Source organism: Xenopus laevis, chromosome 1L, assembly GCF_017654675.1.
Source record: "Xenopus laevis strain J_2021 chromosome 1L, Xenopus_laevis_v10.1, whole genome shotgun sequence".
Lineage (NCBI taxonomy): Eukaryota > Metazoa > Chordata > Amphibia > Anura > Pipidae > Xenopus > Xenopus laevis.
In genome coordinates this window covers 202,492,387-202,511,558 of record NC_054371.1, presented here as the reverse complement: position 1 = coordinate 202,511,558, position 19,172 = coordinate 202,492,387, and the positions used below count along the sequence as shown (strand labels likewise).

General features: G+C 38.5%; 1 protein-coding gene across 1 annotated transcript in view; it reads right to left on the bottom strand.

Moving 5' to 3' along the window:
- Positions 1-19,172, bottom strand: part of jmy.L (junction mediating and regulatory protein, p53 cofactor L homeolog) — a 36,278-nt gene that overhangs the window by 1,516 nt on the left and 15,590 nt on the right. The window contains exons 2-9 of the mRNA XM_018265504.2: positions 18,822-18,995; positions 17,372-17,522; positions 15,298-15,467; positions 12,866-13,031; positions 8,114-8,301; positions 5,356-5,442; positions 3,450-3,545; positions 425-980 (exon numbers count right to left, since the gene is read on the bottom strand). Of these exons, the coding sequence (XP_018120993.1) occupies positions 425-980; positions 3,450-3,545; positions 5,356-5,442; positions 8,114-8,301; positions 12,866-13,031; positions 15,298-15,467; positions 17,372-17,522; positions 18,822-18,995 (1,588 nt within the window). The remainder of the gene's footprint in view (positions 1-424; positions 981-3,449; positions 3,546-5,355; positions 5,443-8,113; positions 8,302-12,865; positions 13,032-15,297; positions 15,468-17,371; positions 17,523-18,821; positions 18,996-19,172) is intronic.

The window sequence follows — 19,172 nt, the reverse complement described above, 5'->3', positions numbered from 1 at the left end:
CATAAAAGCATTGTTGTTCCATGGAAAATATTGCTTAAAAATAGTATATTGATTTGAGAGAATTTATATTGCTATATTTAACAAACAACGATTTGTTTGTAACCGTAACATAATAAATATCTGAATGAAAAGAATGAAATAGGACAGTGATGTAGACAAGCTGTTTGTTGACAGTGTCTTGAGATCTACTGATCCCCAGCTAAAGTTCTACTGGTAGATCCCGATCTACCTTTTGGGCACCCCTGTGCTAAACAGCATAATGTTTAAGCTCAGTAGTACTAAGGAATCTGTAGGTACCAATTATTTTATCTTTACAAATATCAGAAGCATTGGTTAAAGAATGTTGTGTGTGTTTACTTCATGATTCCACAATGTAAATCTGCACATGATAAAAGCAACCCATATTACAAGTATAGCACTATACCTCTCCTACTTTGTATGCCTTCCAGTGCCCCTGTTTTCTTCAGCCTCTTCCGTGCATTGAGAAGTTGACTGCTGTCAAATAATTGTGGCAATGGGCCCGATCCAGGCTTAGTGCCCTCCTTTTCCTCCGTCACTTTCTTTACATGAATAACTCTTATGTCTAATGTGTCAGTATCTTGCTTAGAAGCGGGTGGAGGTGGCGGAGGAGGAGGTGGAGGAGGTGGTGGAGGAGGTGACACAGGCAAGGAGCTTGGCTGTAAAGTACTGATTTCAAGTTTTTCATGGGTAAACGTAGGAAGAGAAGTCATTAGAGGCAATTCGGAGGTAATGGCATTAGGAGGTAATGAACTGTCTTCAAGCTGTGTTGTGTTTTCTGGTTTCTGGGTCTTTCTGGGCTGTAACACTTCAGTGTCTCCAAAGTCTGATAATCCTTGTGTCTGGATACTAACAGAAAGAGACTGTGGTGCGTCAGCAGAGTAGGCTGTACGTATTGTGCTTCTTCTTTCATGAGAAAAACGCAACCTAGTCGATTTCAGTACCACTTGTCCAGGATGGCGCTAAACATAAAATAAACATTATATAAGTAATACATATGACAATAAAAGCAACTAACATCTATTTATTTTGTGCTCTTTGTGCTATTGCTGAGCACAGCCACCTGCAGACTTGGGCTACTAGCTTCTCCCTGTCACAGGGCCAATATACCCCTTGTTCAACACAAAATCAATTAATAGGCTTTGTGCTAAACCAGAAATAAGAAATGTATATTTTGCTATTTCTTGCACTAAACAGTTAGTGAAGCCGATTCATTTCACAACTTCCTGGTTCTTCAGAGCAATTGTGGGAGGAGAAGAGGAAGCTAGTCTGCAGATAAACCCCCTGTATAATAAACCCCTCCTTATCCGTAGACCAAAAATATCAACTGCAGCTGGGGGAAGAAGGTAGTACGAGATTAACAAAATCGTGATTAGTTACTGCTTAAGAACAGAAAGAAAATGAATAATCAGAATACCTTTTCAAAACAAGAAAGATGAACCAAGGAGTATATAAATGTGTACATCACTCCTTTAAGAATACAATTGTAACCACTTTCAAGCCTGTAAGCATGTTTATTTCAGAGCTTTAAAGTTCTGCAGGCCCCAAACAATGTCAATGTGGTCAAAGGTCAGTATGTCTAACCGTTACACACTGTGTATGTAGGCAAACTTTTCCACTTTATTACTACCACTCACAAGAAAGTTATAGTTCTATGTCCCGATCTATAGTTGAAAGGACCTTGACTACAGGTAAGTTTCCTCTATGCAACCCAAGAGTGAGATTAGAGAGGGCAAGTACCTAGTTAATAGGTTAAGGCACAACAAACCGGAATATACTGTAAGTGATATAGAAACGTGTTGGATTGGAGAATATAAATAAACCTATTTAAACAGACCTCAGGATCAGCATGCATGTGTCTCATATCCTGAAGATTAGTATTTATAGTCATAAACTGAAATGCAGAGCTGTGGAGTCGGAGCAATTTTGGGTATCTGCAGTCAGAGTCAGCAACAATTTACCGACTCTGACTCCTAATAACTTTTAAATACAAGCACTGAAAATAGTCAGATTTAAGAGCTTCTATGAAGGACGATACAGCGAAGCAATTTTTTTTTCTAAGAACAATACTTTAGTTCATTTTAAATTGTATTTAGCAGCTATTCTACAGCTATATGTCAGGTTCAATTAATATATCAGTGTTTTAGGCTTTCCCATTTAAACTAAACTACAATTTTGGTTTAGAATTACCAAAGCATGTGGTTTATATTTTTGAGTTGGCAGTGATAAAATGTCTAGTATGTTGTGTACTTAAAGGAGCACTAAACCCCCAAACTAATAAAAACCCCTACACCCCCCCTTGTTCCCCCCGCATAGGTGTTAAAACCTTTAACTGCACCCTAAGTCTTTAATTACCCCTCGATGCATCGGCCCATGCACAGTTGTAGCAATGTTCCCATTCTGAACAGGGAGGTGAGACTATGGAGAGTAGGGGTTTTCATTAATTTGGAAGTGTAGTTCTCCTTTAACTTCAATCAACATGGACAATACTTTAGGAACAGTACCACCAAAAGAATGAAAGCGCTTTATAGTAATTAACATATATTATACTGTTGCCCTGCACTGGTAAAAGCAGTGTGTTTGATTCGGAAACACTACTATAGTTTATATAAACAAGCTGCTGTGTAGCCATGGGGCAGCCATTCAAGCTGGAAAAAAAGAGAAAAGGCACAGGTTACATAGCACATAACAGATAAGCGCTGTCCAATACAATGGTGTTTTATCTGTTATGTGCTGTGCAACCGGTGCTTTTTCTACTTTTTATTCCAGCTTGAATGGCTGCCCCTATGGCTACACAGCAGCTTGTTTATATAAACTATAGTAGTCCTTCTGGAGCAAACACACTAGTTTTACCAATGCAGAGCAACAGTACATTATATTTTAATTACTTTGATACACTTTCAGTTTTTAGTGTTGTTTGAAGTTGGAGGTAGAATAAACTGAGTCAGAGGATTTAAGTACTGACTCAGCCCTGCTGAAATGACCCATCCAGCAGGTTAATGGTTTCCAAACTCATTCAATCTTCCTCCCGAAATCAATTTAGCAACAAGCAGGCTGACACACTGAAAACTGAACCACAAAGTTGAAAAGTGCAGTAAAAAAAAAGCTTTATTTAAGGAAAAAACATCCAAAATATGAAATGGTAAGCCTTTTTTTTTTTTACTGCTTTGCTGTTTCTAGAGTCTGAGATTGTATACCCTAAACTTAAGGTCTGGGGCATGTGCTTGGACATCCAACATCATTACTGGTAAATTTATACCACTTATCCTCCACCAGTTGCCCAATTACACACAATTAAATCTATCACTACTTTTGGTGCCTTGTCTGACTACCATCAATGGAACCAATATCACTACATAGTGAATATACAGGGAAACTTGACATTAGCAAAGAGCATGGTGGGGAAAAAGGTATGCATGATTTTTACTGACCTGTTTAAAGGTGCGCAGCCTGTCCAGTGTTTTCTGACGTTCTTGACTAACCCATGTGCTTTTCCGTTCCTGTTCATCTTGCTGCTTGTCTCGCTTCTGAAAGAAGAGAAATTAGCAGATGAAAATAATGATTTAGGGTTTCTATACAGACTGTAGAAAGGTATACAGTGTGTGAGTGCACGTTATTTATGGAGCTGAATAATATGTCAATCTTAAAATAGGTGAAGCAACTAATAAAGGGATCATGTTGTCACATTTACTTTATGTAAATAATATTTTATTTGCTTCATATAAGCCTCCTTTAAGGGGTTGCTCATCTTCCAACACTTTTTTTTCCAGTTCATTTGTTTTCAGAAAGATCACCAGAAATAAAGACTTTTTTCAATTACTTTCTATTTTCTATGTGTGACCAGTTTTCTTCTATTGAAGTGTAAAGTTGTCACCTTCTAAAGCATCTCTGGGAAGGGGGGTCGCCGACCCTGTAAACTGTTGTAAATTGTCTTTATTTCTGGGGAACAATCTGAAAACAATTGGAACTGAAAAAACTGTTTGGAATGCGAACAACCCCTTTAACTCCTTTCACTCTTATTGTAAATCAGCCATGGGCTGTCGTTAAAGGAACAGTAACACCAAAAAATGAAAGTGTCTTAAAGTCCTGTTGCCCTGTACTGGTACAACTGTCATTTTTACTTCAGAAAGACTACTGCAGTTTATATAAACAAGCCATGGGGGCAGCAAAAACAAAGTTGAAAAAGGAGAAAAGGCACAGGTTACACAGCAGATAGTAGACCATCTCTGTAGTATACAATGCGATTCCTCAGAGCTTATCTGTTATCTACTGAGTATCCTGTGCTTGATTGGCTACCCCCATGGCTACACAACAGCTTGTTTATATAAACTATTGCATTTATTCTGAACGAACACACAGCTTTTACCAGTGCAGGACAACAGTATGTTATATTGTCATTCTTTTAAAAACTTTTTTTCACACAAACATGGAAGTAAAAAAAAATGTTAACAGCTTGCTTGCATGCACAGTTCTTTTTCCCTCTTTTTCTCCAAATTAGGGTTCGGATTCGGTTCGGTCGAATCTTTGACAAAGTATTCGGGATTCGGTCTAATTCTAAAATAGTGGATTGGGTGCATCCCTAGTATTTGGACCTAGATTCAGTCAGAATCAGAGCCTGGGTACCAAAGGACAAATCCTTTGGTAACCAGGCTCTGATTCTGACTGAATCTACACTCTGCCATTTAAAAAATTGTCAGGAAGGAGATGGAAATAGGGATGTGAGTACAGTGTACCAGGAATCTATTCCCCATGCAAGCATACAGGTGACATGTTCCTTGTAAAATCACATGGCAAGGTTGGATTTGGTTGATTTAAAATCATACAAAAATCCCCTGCTGCTCCCATCTGCAACTGGTTTTCATTTTTTAGAATTTGTTTTTGAGTTATTTAGCTTTTTTTCTCAGCAGCTCTCCAGTTTGCAGTTTGAGCCAAATCCAAATTACCGGAGCAACCATGCACTGATTTCAATAAGAGAATGGATTATGAATACTGTAGGTCCTGATTAGAAAGAGGAGTAAAAATATGTAGCAATAACAGCTTTACAGAGCATTTGCTTTTTAGATGGGGTCAGTGACCCCCATTTGAAAGCTAGAAAGAGTCAGAAGAAGGTTGGCATATCATTTAAAACTATTTAAAAAAATAATGAAGACCAATTGCAAAGTTGCTTAGAATTATCCTATTCTATAACAAACTAAAAGTTAACTTAAAGCTGAACCGTCCCTTTAAGGGAGCAGACAGGAGTGGCAGGGCAAACACCACAAACTAATAATCATGCAAATAAAGGCATAAAACATTTTATCAAGCTGAAGGGGAGACAAAGGCAGCCGCCAAACTCACTTGCTGTGCAGTATGATGCACTCTGTATTCTGAATCACTATCAAGACGTTGCTGGATCTTTTCACTGTGTTTTGCAATGCAAATTTCCTGTAACGACACAATAAATGTTGGAACCACACAATGGGAAATACAGGGAAAAAAACTATAGCACAAAGATAAGAACAAAACAAAAGGAAAGGTGGGGAATGGTAACAGCAAAAAATAAAAAAGTTAAAACGCTAAACTACTATGTGGAGGCAAACTGGTACCTACAACAGTAAAGTGTATGCAAGCCGTTTTGAGAGTGCACAAAAAAAGGAGAAATCTGACTCAAGAGGATAAAGATTTGCACTGACAAATTCATTTTTTTAAAGCAAATAAACAACGAGATGTTTGCAAAAGCCAGAAAACAAAGTAGAAACCAGACACAACTTACTGATTATATGTATAATTAATAATGAAATTGCACTGCCTAAGAACATTGTCATTCCTTGTGTGTATACACAGCACTGTACTGAATGCTGACTCAACTACACTTTAAACTCTAAGAGGCATATTCCGCAGGCGAAAATTCACCAGCGACTGCTTCGCTGCAATCGCAGATGTAAATTCTTTAGGACAACGCTAATTCCCCGAAGTGCAAAGTTGCATCCAGGGTAATGCCCTACACATGAGCCCAGTGTATAGTTTATGTTCCATATGTTAGAAAATGGAGGGGGGAACCCGGTTACACAAAACATTTTTACGGACGTTTGCAGGCTATCACTCTGAAAAAAGGATGCCAGCGTTTTTTTGGGACTTAGAAAAATTTTACACTAAAAATTGAGGAAGTCCTATTCACTCCATTGCACTTCACCTGGTCTGAGTTGGCGAAGGCAAGTCTGGAAAAAGAGGTAACGTTCAGTCCAATCCGTCCATCCTAGTGAGTTTGCGGAGTTAAGTCTGTTCGCCAGAGCAAAAATTCGCCTGGTGTTAGAGTACGAAGCAACGCTAGCGAAGGGAAGCCTGCGCCTGTTAGGAAATCAGCGAAGTTCCGAAATGATGTCACGCTGGCAAATTTTTCTGCCCCTAAATGGCTTATTTTATTAACATTCACACTTTTACTGTGATTTGAAGTGCAAAAAAATGTAATAACTCAAATGTAAAACTTTGGCATCTAAAAGCTTGTGAGTTCCTGTATAAGTCAAGGGGAGTTTTTTCCCTTCGAGTTTGTGCGAGAGTTTGCAAACCCATTGAAAATGACGAGTAGAACACAAGTTTGATACATTTGAGGTTTTTTGCACGGTTTTATTCAATCAAGTTTTTTAGATTCAATTTTTTTAATAAATAGGCAAACATTAGAGCTTGTTTTTTTTTTTCAAAAATGTAAAAAAAACTCTAAAATTTACAAATTCAAATTATGATAAATAGGCTTCTAAAGGTGGAGGTATTCCCTTTTAGGTGTAAAATGCATTAGTTATCTGGAAAGCCCTTATCCAGAAAGCTCTGAATTATCTCTCACAGACTCAATTTTAATCACACAATTCACATTTTTAAAAAAAAAAGAAAAAAAAGAAAAAGAAAAATGATCTCCTTCCTCTCTGTAGCAATAAAACAGAGCCTTGTGCTTGTTCCCAAGATATAACTAATCCTTCCTGGTGGCAAAATAATCCTATAGGGTTTATGTAATGTTAACGTTATTTTTAGTAGACCTAGGGGCAGATTTATTGAAGTTTGAGTTGTTTTGCCACGAAAATTCAAGTTTTCAAGTTGTCTTTTTTGGTCAAAACTCAGATTTTCAGGTAAAAAAAAAAAAACTTGAATATTCAAGATTTATTATACCCCCAACCCTGGAAATGGCTTGAGCCACCTAAAACCTGTCAAGGTCATGTAGGAGTCAATGGCAGAGGTCGCTTGAACTATTTGAAGAGTTTAACAGAACATTTGATGTTTGAGGTTTTTTTTTCGGAGGGTTTTGCCTGAAACTCGAATGATTCGAGTGTTTCAAGTTTTTTCTTCACGAAAAGTCGATCAATTCAAGTTTTAGGGTTGCAGGACTCAAACTTGCATATCCAGTTTTTTCTAAAATAAGATACCATTCCAGTTTCGAGTTCATTCGAGGTAAAAAAAATTCTTAACACTCAACCTTTGATAAACAACCCCCCTAAAGTATGGTGATCAAAAATATGGAAATACCCCCTTTATCGTTAATACCCCAGGTCCCATTCTGGATAACAGGTCCCTGTATAGTGATTATTGGTCCCTGTATAAGGATTATTAATGTATTTTTTCTAGGGATGCACCGAACCCACTATTTTGGATTTGGCCAAACCCCCAAATTATTTGCGAAAGATTATACAGAATACCGAACCGAATCCTAATTTGCATATGCAAATTAGGGGTGGGAAGGGGAAAACATCTTTTACTTCCTTGTTTTGTGACAAAAAGTCACTCTATTTCCCTCCCTGCCCCTAATTTGCATATGCAGATTAGGATTCAGATTTGGTTCAGTGGGGCAGTAGGATTCGGCCGAATCTGAATCCTACTGAAAAAGGCCGAGTCCTGATTGAATCCCAAACCGAATCCTGGATTCAGTGCATCCCTAGTTTTTTCCCACCACTGTGCCTGGCTCATGTATTGCTTACAGTAAATGCCAATACACAGTAGCCTTTTAATACTAATTGTCCCATTGTCCCAGGTAAGAAGCATGAATGTGAAATACATGATCACGGAGGCCAGAGCGCATGCTGCACCCTGCTTGTCGTGATTTCATAAAAGATACATTAAGTGGCTGAAATACCTTTTTATTTCTGAGGTAGGCTTTTTTGGCTGAAATGCGGCCACGCTTGGCTTCCAGCTGACGCACTTTCAGCTGAAGTTTATGCAACTCTTCCCTTTGTAAAAGGATAGAAGCTGCCATATCTTCAGTTGCCAGCATTGCCTCCATGCTTTCATATGTATCATAATAAACCACTTCGTCTGTTTTTTCTGAAAAACAAAAGCAATATAGTAAGATAAAAAAACAACAATATTTTAGTGGAGATGCAGATATTCATCACGATTCCTCCACAAATCATTTATATAGAATTTACAACATATAATCTACAGGTATGTACCATACACGGTACACGGAAACCAGTTATCCAGAAAGCTGCGAATTATGGAAAGGGCGTCTCGCATAGGGTAAATTTACGAAGCTGCGAAAATTCAACAGCGACGGCTTTGCAGGCAGCGCAACACTTCGCCAGGCGAAAATTCGCTCAAACAACGCTAATTCACTAACATGCAAAGTTGCGTCCAGGGCGCCGAACGCTGGCAAAGTTGTGCTAGTGTTAATTCAGCAAGCAAAGCGAAGTTGCGCTAGCGTTGGCTAATTTGCATATGGCGGGAAGTTAAAGTTGAATGGACGTATATGTTGCAGGAAATACAACACACTACACGTCCAGGAAACTTTAATAAAATGAAATAAAGTTGTTATAATGCTCTACACATGAGCCCAGTGTATAGTTTATGTTCCATATGTAAGGAAATCTAGGGGGGAAGCCGGTTACCCCAAATAAGATTTACGCTCTTTTGCGGCCTATCACCCTGGAAAAAGGAAAAGTCGCCAGCGTTTTTTTGGGACTTAGAAAAACTTTCAACTAAATTTTGAGGAAGCCCTATCTACTCTATTGCACTTTGCCTGGTCTGAGGTGGTGAAGGCAAGTCTGGCGCAAGAGGTAACGTTCAGTAAAATCCGCACATTAGTGAATTTGTGAAGTTATGTCCCTTCGCCAGAGCGCAACTTCGGCTGACGATTGAGTGCGAATGAGCGACAGCCTCTTTCACTAGCGAAGTACCGACATGACGTCACGCTGGTTAATTTTCGCCAGAGTTAATCACTTCGTCCTTCTTTTTCTCTGTAATAATAAAACAGTATCTTGCACTTGATCCCAACTAAGATATAATTAATCCTTATTGGAAGCAAAACCAGCCTATTGGGTTTATTTAATGTTTATATGATTTTCTAATAGACTTAGTGATACGGACAGTAAAAAAAATCTTTTCAAAATATTAATCTACATTAAAAGTTACCTATAGGCCATGTTGATCATTGTTTGCTGATAGTTCTGCTTTTGTAAGTCATTTTCACTTGAAGTTCCTAAACCTGACTGTTTTGCCAACCTGACTGTCAGTTAGAGTCTCTAATGCTAACCTGACTGTCAGTTAGAGTCTCTAATGCTAACGGACTCCTGCTGCACAAATATGGCAGCCCCCTCATAGAGGAACAGGGTAATAAGAAAGGTAATGTAAAAGCATCAGGTAAATACTTTTATGAGAAAATTATAAATAGCATTCAAAGACAGTGTTATGATAGATGATAAAAAGGGTTATTTTCTGATCTCTTTAAGGTAAGAAGATCCAAATTGTGGAAAGATCCATTATCCAGAAAACTCCAGGTCCCAAGCATTCTGGATAACAGGTCCCATACCTGTATATATACTAAGAAAGATGTGTTGCCATCAGCTGCCCAGCATGGTTTAGTTATATTACTTTATGTGACGTTATTTAAATTGGTGTTCTGATGTTCACCTTGTGATTACCCATTATTATAGAGCTCACTGAGACACTTGTGTAAGTGCAATCTAAACACTTTGTATTTGCTCTTCTATATATAATTACAGGATATTGAGCAGCAACTGTCATTTTTAAGGGTCAGGGCACACGCTCAGATTCGGGTAGATTGGTCGCCCCGGTGATAAATCTCCTCTTCCTCAAGGCGACTTATCTCCCCGAACTCCCTCCCCTGCCTTCCCACCGGCTAAAATGTAAATCGCCCAAAGTTTCCTCGTGAGGCAACTTCAGAAAACGAATTGCTCCGAGTGCCAACCCGCTGGCGATTTACATTCTAGCTGCCGTTAGGCAGTTTGGGGAGATTAGTGGCCCAGAAGAAGAGAAGATTTGTCGCCCGGCGACTAATCTCCCGAATCTGAGCCTTAGTGTCACAACACACAATATTTTCAGAAGTGATTTAGGGATTAAACACACTGTACATAGTTGTTCAGGCAGTATGAAATAAATTGGTCAAACTGCTTGGCCAAATATGTGCCTCTATGGCCTGATTTAGTACTGCCGATAGAATTTCTATAGGTTTATTTAGATATAAAAGGTTAACTGTACTAGTTTTCTCTCTTTTCAGGACTGTCCAAATAGAGGTTTGCTTCACAGGGAAGATAGAGTCTGCAAAGACAATTTTAAGGCAACAGTCCTTCCCAAATCTATATTTCTTTTGAAATGAACTTTCAGATATAATATAGAAATGGAGCATAAGTCAGTAAAAAACCAGCCCAATATGGGTAAAGTTAAACTGCCGTTCTAATATAAACGTACTGTATCCTGACACCAAACTGAATATCAGATAATATATGGACCACCACCCAAGACTCTGCATTTCTGCCCTGCTAAAAAGGCACCTGACTAATATGCTGGTGTGATCTCATCGAGAAATCATTTCAGAACTTTACTATTCTCACTCTAAAATTATTCCCTGCTGTTGAGCATGAAACAGTGTTAGATCATCTCTTTTTACGAGACACATTTGTAATCACATCTGTATCATTACATGCTGGATGACATTAGTATATATTCACAGGAAACACGCAGTCTGTATCCCTAGACGAATTTCTTAAGAATCCCAAAGTGCATAGTGGCGCACAATCATCTGTTGGGATGGAGCTGCAGGGTTCAAGATGATGCAGGATTTTAACTAATATTACTTTAAGTTCCTTTAATCGAAAATAATTCAGCCTGCCCCAAGCAGCATCTTAGACTGCAAAATGGTATCCCCCAAACATGTGCATTTGGAGTTGAATGTACAGGTATGGGACCCATTATCCAGAATGCTCGGGACCTGGGATTTTCCAGATAATGGACCTTTCCGTAATTGAGAAATAAGTCTACTAGAAAATCATGTAAACATTAAATAACCCCAATATGCTGTTTTGCTTCCAATAAGAATTAATTATATCTTAGTTTGGATCAAGTACAAGCTATTATTTTATTATTACAGAGAAAAGGGAAATCATTTAAAAAAAATTGGATAAAATTTGGATAAAATGAAGTCTATGGGAGATGGGTATGCCGTAATTCGGAGCTTTCTGGATATCGGGTTTCCGGATAACAGATCCCATGCACACTGAATCCCCTCCAATGACTTCAGGAGTCAGAAGTGATGTTCAATCAAAAAATGTCATTGGTGCAGCTGAATATTCACAAGGATTGAATGGCCTCCCCCATGGCTACACAGCAGCTTATTTATACTAAATACAGCAGTGTTTATTATGCAAGCACACGTTATATTTAATTGCATATCAAACACTTTCATTTTTACAGGTACTTTAAATAAATACAAAAAAGAGGGGTTGTGGGTGCTCTCCTAAGGCTAAAGGTGGCCATACATGGATAGATCCGCTCGTTTGGCGATGTCGCCAAACGAGCGGATCTCCCTCCGATATGCCCACCTTGGGCAATATCGGGCAGATCCGATCGTGGGCCCTAGGGCCCAACGATCGGATCCTAGCATTCGGCAAACGGGCGGTCGGATCGCGGGACTGCATCAACGAACAGATGCAGCCGCGATCCGACGGGATTTTTAAACCCATCCGATCGAGATCTGGCCGACTTTCGGCCAGATCTCGATCGGGGAAGCCCGTCGGGGGCCCCCATACACGGGCCAATAAGCTACCGACACAGTCTGTCGGCAGCTTTTATCGGCCCGTGTATGGCCACCTTAAGTTAAATTGTGTTTAAGTATAATGGAAGTGCTACTGATTTGGCCAATTAATCAATGCACATTCCTTGGTCCCCTGTCTCTCTCTCTTAAAACTACAAGCTAGTGGCGGGGGAGAATCTAGCCCTCAGACTGAAACCAAGGTTCAGCAGACATTTACTTCAATTAATGCTACTATGCAGAGAGGTACAAGACCTTTTATACTATGACCAGAGGTAAACAAGTTAGGGACCACCGTGTGGGGTTTACCTTGATGGCTTATCAACTTTATGATCATAACTTTGTAACAAAAAAAACGTTTTTTGTAAACGCATGCACTTGCATTTATACTGAATTACTTAGACAGGGGACCAAGGAATGTGCATTGATTATTTGGCCAAATCAGTAGCACTTCCATTAGACTTAAACTAGGGATGCACCGAATCCAGGATTCGGTTCGGGATTTGGCCAGGATCCAGCCTTTTTCAGCAGGATTTGGATTCAGCCGAATCCTTCTGCCCGAATCCGAATCCTAGTTTGCATATGCAAATTAGGGCCAGGGAGGAAAATCGCGTGACTTTTTGTCACAAAACAAGGAAGTAAAAAATGTTTTCCCTTTCCCACTCCTAATTTACATATGCAAATTAGGATTCGGATTCAGTATTCGGCTGAATCTGGAGTGCACCCACAACCCCCCTTTTTTGTACTTTAAATAAAGAGCAAAGTCAAAAGTCTATCTACATGCTTCCAGTGAAAAGCAATCTGTGCAGCTTACTGAAATCAGACTTTATAAGCAGATTGCACCTGATATTTGTCTTTTAATGCTTTCCAGTTGAGCGGTTAGCAGCAGCTCTTCACACTTCAGGATCTCAAACTGCACTTCATATAACTGGAGCTGGTGATCATAATAGTCGGCTTCTAATTCATCTAGGACGGCAATGGCCTCTGTTCCGCCCTGCAAGCTCTGCATCTAAAAGACAAAAACATGATCATCGCACATGTAACAGAATAGTAACAAATAAGGCTGCCTTTGTCCTTCACAGGAATCTACATTGGCAGTCAGGAAAGATTTTTTACACATTCTCTGACTTTCCAAAATAAGTAATCAACTGATGGTACTAAGGAAAACTGAAGTGCTATGCCTCATGATATAACACAGACAAGGAAAAGGGTGCCAAAAATCTAGTTCCATCTAGGACCATTCTTCAATTCATGTCTGACTGTATATATGCATTTCTCTTCTGTATAACATTGCCCCCACAAGATCATTTCTGTGCACATTGCCAAAAGTAAATAAGAGGGAACACTGCTACTGCTACAGAATGAAATGTATTCAATTTCAACAGTTTCATGATAATGATCTACATCAGTCTCTGCAGTGGAGCTTACAATCGAAGATCCCTCTCACATTAGAACAACACAAATAGGGCCAGGGGCATTTTAATGAACTTGCTTGTATGTTTTTGAAGAGTGGGCGGAAAACTTATGGAAAATCCTTGCAGACGCTGCAACAGTAATACAGAGCTTCACCAGAAACCTATAGGAGTCAATATAACCTCCCTTAATCCTCTAATACCCATAAAAAACCCAGTATTTTGTTTATTCCGTTACAATGATGCCCCTTAGTGCTCATTTGGGAAGCATTGCGATGAAAAACCTCATGTTCAGTGAAGAGACCAGAAAGTTATGAATTACGAAAGGTTGTCTCCCATAGACTCCATTTTAATCAAATAATTAAAAATGTTGAAGCATATTTCCTTTTTCTATGTAATAATAAAACAGTACCTTGTACTTGATCCTAATGAACACATAATAAATCCTTATTGGGTTTAAATAATTTTTACTACATTTAAAGTATGAAAATCCAAATTATGGAAAACACCAGGTCCCAAACATTCTGTTTAACAGGTCTCATACCTGTATTGTATTAAGAGGTGGGAATGTGGAATAAATGGGTCTTTTTGACAAATAGCTGGGTGGAAGAGTGGTTAGAGTTGCTAGCTTGTGGGGCTGGGGTTCTAGGTTTGATTCCAGTTAGAGCACTGCAAGGAGAATTTTATGTTCTCCACTTGATTGTGTGGGTTTTCTCCCACACTCCAAAAGCATTCTTGGTTTCTGATAAAAATGACCATGGCGTGCGTGTTAGGGACTTGTAAGCCCCACTGGGGCAGAGACTGTAGCAAAGTATGGGAAATGTCTATTTTTATAGCGCTGGCTAATTCCGCATTGCTCTGCAAAAGATATGCATTACCTAAAGAATCCATTCCACTCACAGGCAATCTTCAACCTCCTTCAAGCACCAAAAGTTGGTTTCATCTATATGGTGACTCAAAGTATATTGTATACAGCATGCATTGTTGCCCATGATCATTTCAGATCTGTTTAAGGCTAGTGCAAATAAGCAAGCAATCAACTGGAGAAATAACTTCTAAAAGACGCTACACTACTTACTGTAGTCTCAGATATTTGTTGAACCACTAATCCAGCACCTGGCTGGAAGCCTTCTCCTCTAAGGGCAATGGAACATGTTGAGATTAGTCGCCCGTGATAAATCTGCTCTACTGCATGAGGAAAACTTCCAATATGGAAAACAAACCAATACGTATGTTGTCCCACCAACAATTTAGATTTCACACTAGAGTGAGGTTTGTTGTAGCACATTTTTACTTCTGGCCGTTGCCGTTGATCTAAGGGAGTTAAAACTTGTCCAAACTGAATCATTTAAAGGGACATACAGTATACCCAGACATATAACCATATGAACTTGTACATCTACAAATTAATTTTTTTTTTTTATTACATTTCACGATATTATCATTTTTACAGTGCTGATGCCGTGAATGCATTACAGGAATGCTCTCTGACAAAAAGGTAAAAAAGCATGATTTCCTGAAACAAGAAGAGTCTGCTGATGCTTCCTTGTCCATTTCGATTCTTTATTATCATTGGGGTAATAGAATAGAGCATGTGTAAATTGCATTTGTGCATTAAGTGCGGGTATATGTCTTTTTCAAGTCGATACTAAAGCTGGTTTCACACACAGAGAATAGTTACAAACATTAGACAATAAAAGGAAAAAAAAAAGTTATAGAAACAGAAATTCAACTCAAAGGAACACCTAATATGTAAGCAGTGCTTCTGGAAGTTGTAGTTTCCCATCTCACTTTACCTTCCTTGTTTCAAAAGCACTGGACATGTTTAAGCAATTGTGTAAGGAGACAGCTTTGGGGGAATACCTGATCTTTCAGGGCATGCTTCTGTTGCTCTAAACAGATTTCTTTTGCTCGCATCAGTTGCAAGGTTTCTTTAGCAACACCATATTGAAGCTTTTCCACACGTTCAACTGCCGCAGCCCAGGCCGTCTTTCCAAACTTTTTTTGGTCTCCTCGCATCTGAGCGAACACAGCTACAAATTCAATAAAAATCATACAGTTTATTAAGTTGAGACTGTTGAATAATTTTTGCATTGTTTCCTCTAGGTCCTAAACATCATAGTAACTTACATAGTAATTAAGGTTGACCAAAAAAAAAAAAAAAGACACGCACATAACGGGGAATTCACAAAAGTGGAGAGAGCCCATTTTTGAAATAAAAGTGGTGGTAAACTAGTGTAAAATACTTTCTCCATATTCACAAACAGAAATCTGCCTAAACTCAGACTCAACCACCACTTTTCAGTTTTAAAGAAAGACAGTTTACAGACACTTTTATGAAATGGTCTTTCGAAAGTCATATAAATGGTCCAAAAACTACATTTTAAACAACATTTTCTCCCAAAAAAAATGGAGTAGAGCTCAGTTTAACTTCCCTGTGTATCAGATCAATTCTAATATAATCTGTTCTGCTTTGGTTCAGCCAATCTTCATTTCACCCCTCTTGTAGGTGCCCCATTGGGGAATTATCATATTAATAGGGATTCGCTTTTCAGTCAGGACACAAGTTTGTGTCTAACCCTATAGGTGTAAAAGCCTCATTAACAAAACAAGTAAAACACTGATCAAACAAATAAAGTGTATTTTATACAACAGATAGTTTATATCAAATAAAGTGTATTTTATACAACAGATTATATCAAATTAAGTGGCATATTAAAGTATCTTACAAACTGGAATATATATTTAAGTTAATATTGTCCTTTTACATCTCTTGCCTTGAACCACCATTTTGTGACGGTCTGTGTGCTGCCTCAGAGATCACCTGACCAGAAATACTACAACTCTAACAGGAAGAAGTGTGGAAGCAAAAGACACAACTCTGTCTTTTAATTGGCTCATGTGACCTAACATGTATGGTTTGTTTGAATTGTTTGTGTGCACCTTGAATCCTACAATCCCAGGAGGCGGTCCTTATATTTTAAAATGGTAATTTTCTATTTATGGTTACACAATGCCACATACTACTACAAAAGTATATTATTATGAAAATGGTTTATTTACATGAAGCAGGGTTTTTCATACGAGTTGTTTTATGCAATATCTTTTTATAGAGACCTACATTGTTCGGTGGGTATAGTTTTCCTTTAATGCTGAGGATCAATTGCAAACTCACTGAACAGTTATATCCTATGTGGCCCCCCTTAAAGTCGCTGACTAACTCAGAGTTAGAGATCTGAAAAGCAGGAAGTAGTGTTCAGGCTATTATGTTAGACATCCAGTCACTCCAGCCTTTATACATTACATTTTTGGCTAACTAACTATATTAGAAACAATTTTTATTTTGTATAGGCTATCTATTTACCCAGTTTTTATTTTTACACCAGGCTGTTCCTTTAATTTGCCAACCTAAACAAACCTAAAGTATGTTTCTAACGTATCTTTACATTAGCTAATTTTAATGGAAAGCTGGCAGGTCTGTTAAACTAAGCTACAGATTGAGGCTAGGGCAACATGGGGGCCAAAACCTGATTGTTGATTTCAGCCCTACCGAAGGCAGTAACCTCCTTTCTCTTCCACATTCAGAAGTACGGAATTGGAAGTGGCACAAAGAGATTTTGGCTCAAAATGCACAGACTCGCAGTTCTTTGCGAAATCCGCTGAGTCTGTTTGCGCTGCTTCCAATTCAATACTTCTGAATGCATAAAATAGAGGAGGCTACTGCCCACAGTAGGGCTGAAATTAGCCAGTGGATTTCAGCTAGCAGATTTTGGCCCTCATGTGGTCCTAGCCTAACAGTGAAGTCACTGTTATAAATAAATGATTATACAGTATACTAATGATTAATCACTAGCTTAATCCAATGACCTAGATTTGTGGAAAGCATAAAAAGCAGTGAAGCAGTCTCGTTAGCACTTGTGCTTAAAGTTTCTGTTACCTTTCTGAGCTTTAGCTGTTATTTCAAAGTATTTGACGGTTAGATCCTGAATTGAAAGAACTGCCATATGAGCTTTCTTTTGCCAGTCAGCATCTTCTTTTGTAAGGCTCTCTATTCGTCTTGGACCCAAGTAATCATTCTCAATTGCGATCTGAAAATGTAAAATTATCATTGTATATTAGTGAAGTCATCTTAATGAACAAAGCTAAGGTCATAACTTGATCGTGCTCCACAAAATGACAATGGTGTTCTTCATATGCAGTGCTGTTAATGGACAACACATCTGGAAACTGTATAGTGTTATAAGTAATGCCTGAGCCATGGATAACTTGGGGTTGGTACTGCTCAATGTAACTATATCTGACTGTACACTAACTTGGGGTTTTAAGAAATAACTATATTAACAGAATATGCTAAACAGTGTGAGTAGTGGTATTGAAGCATTATATTTGTCCTCCATCTTTTATGCCTTACTCAGGAACAGAAGACATAAAAGGAACACTGTGGTCATGATTTGGTGCATGTTTATGTCACCTTACTCCTCATGTTTTATTGTAAAAGCAATGACACCTAAAATTCAGTGAGTGGTTTGCAAAACAGCCTCACTTTACAGCTTACAGACACGACAAATTAAGTAAATGCATTTTGAAACACTAAAGAGAAAGAGCACAAAATGATTTAACACATAAAGCGCCAAGCATGATTTATACCAAGAGGATTAAATGGACTAGATGCCAACAACTGGTAAGATGATGAAGTTTATTAAGGCAATACCATTGAAGTCAATAAACAAATTGTTCAGAAAAAAAGCCAGCAGCACACCGAATCCGGTTGTAGTTGTGTTCAAAATTGAAAATTTATTTAGCCCATATGCAAAAAGGCAACGTTTCGAGCCTACCATGCCCTTTATGAAGCTTGATAAAGGGCCTGGTAGGCTCGAAACGTTGCCTTTTTGCATATGGGCTAAATAAATTTTCAATTTTGAACACAACTACAACCGGATTCGGTGTGCTGCTGGCTTTTTTTCTGGATATTGATTTGACCCAGTGACAGGAGTGGGTCTCACAGTACAGCACCTGACACTACAAAAGTGTGATTTGGGGAGGTGAGCGCTCCGCATAATTGAGACAATAAACAAATTGTTGACACTAGGACAACTGGCATATGAGCAATGGGTCAATATAAAAGCTTACTTTACTTACATCTGTATCAGCTAGCATTTAGGCAGGTTTTACTTTTACAAATATTTATTGTTTATGTGGGAAATTACATTGTCTTGTACTCCTGTGTGTATACATCGTTCCTTTCTGGCTAAAAACAGCATTCTGGCTCACTTTAGAGCACAAATAACTTTGTTAATATACCATTTAATTAAAAAATATATTTTTATACTAAATAAAAACTTAGGGTGCTGGAAATAGTTCCATATAATTATTTAAGCATACAATACCTTAATCTGCTGTCTCCTCAACATTGCCAGCTCCCTCATATCTCTGAATGGCTGTAGCAGGTACTGGTAGAGTTCGGTGGTTGCTTCTACAACATTACTGTAGGCTTCATCCTCCAGCTGATACAAGTCCAATAAGTCCACCATCACTTCTGTGGTTTTGTGCTTTTCCAACAACTTTAAGTAAACATATATAAGGTTTATGAGTGTACAGAACATCATGCAATTTAGCAAACAAAATAAATCACCTTAGACAATTGACTAAAACAAAGAGGATACTAAAGCTGGCCATATAGGTTATGATCTGTCTGGGAACCTCCCCAAAGGAGTATACCTTTAGCCAACCTTCTAGGT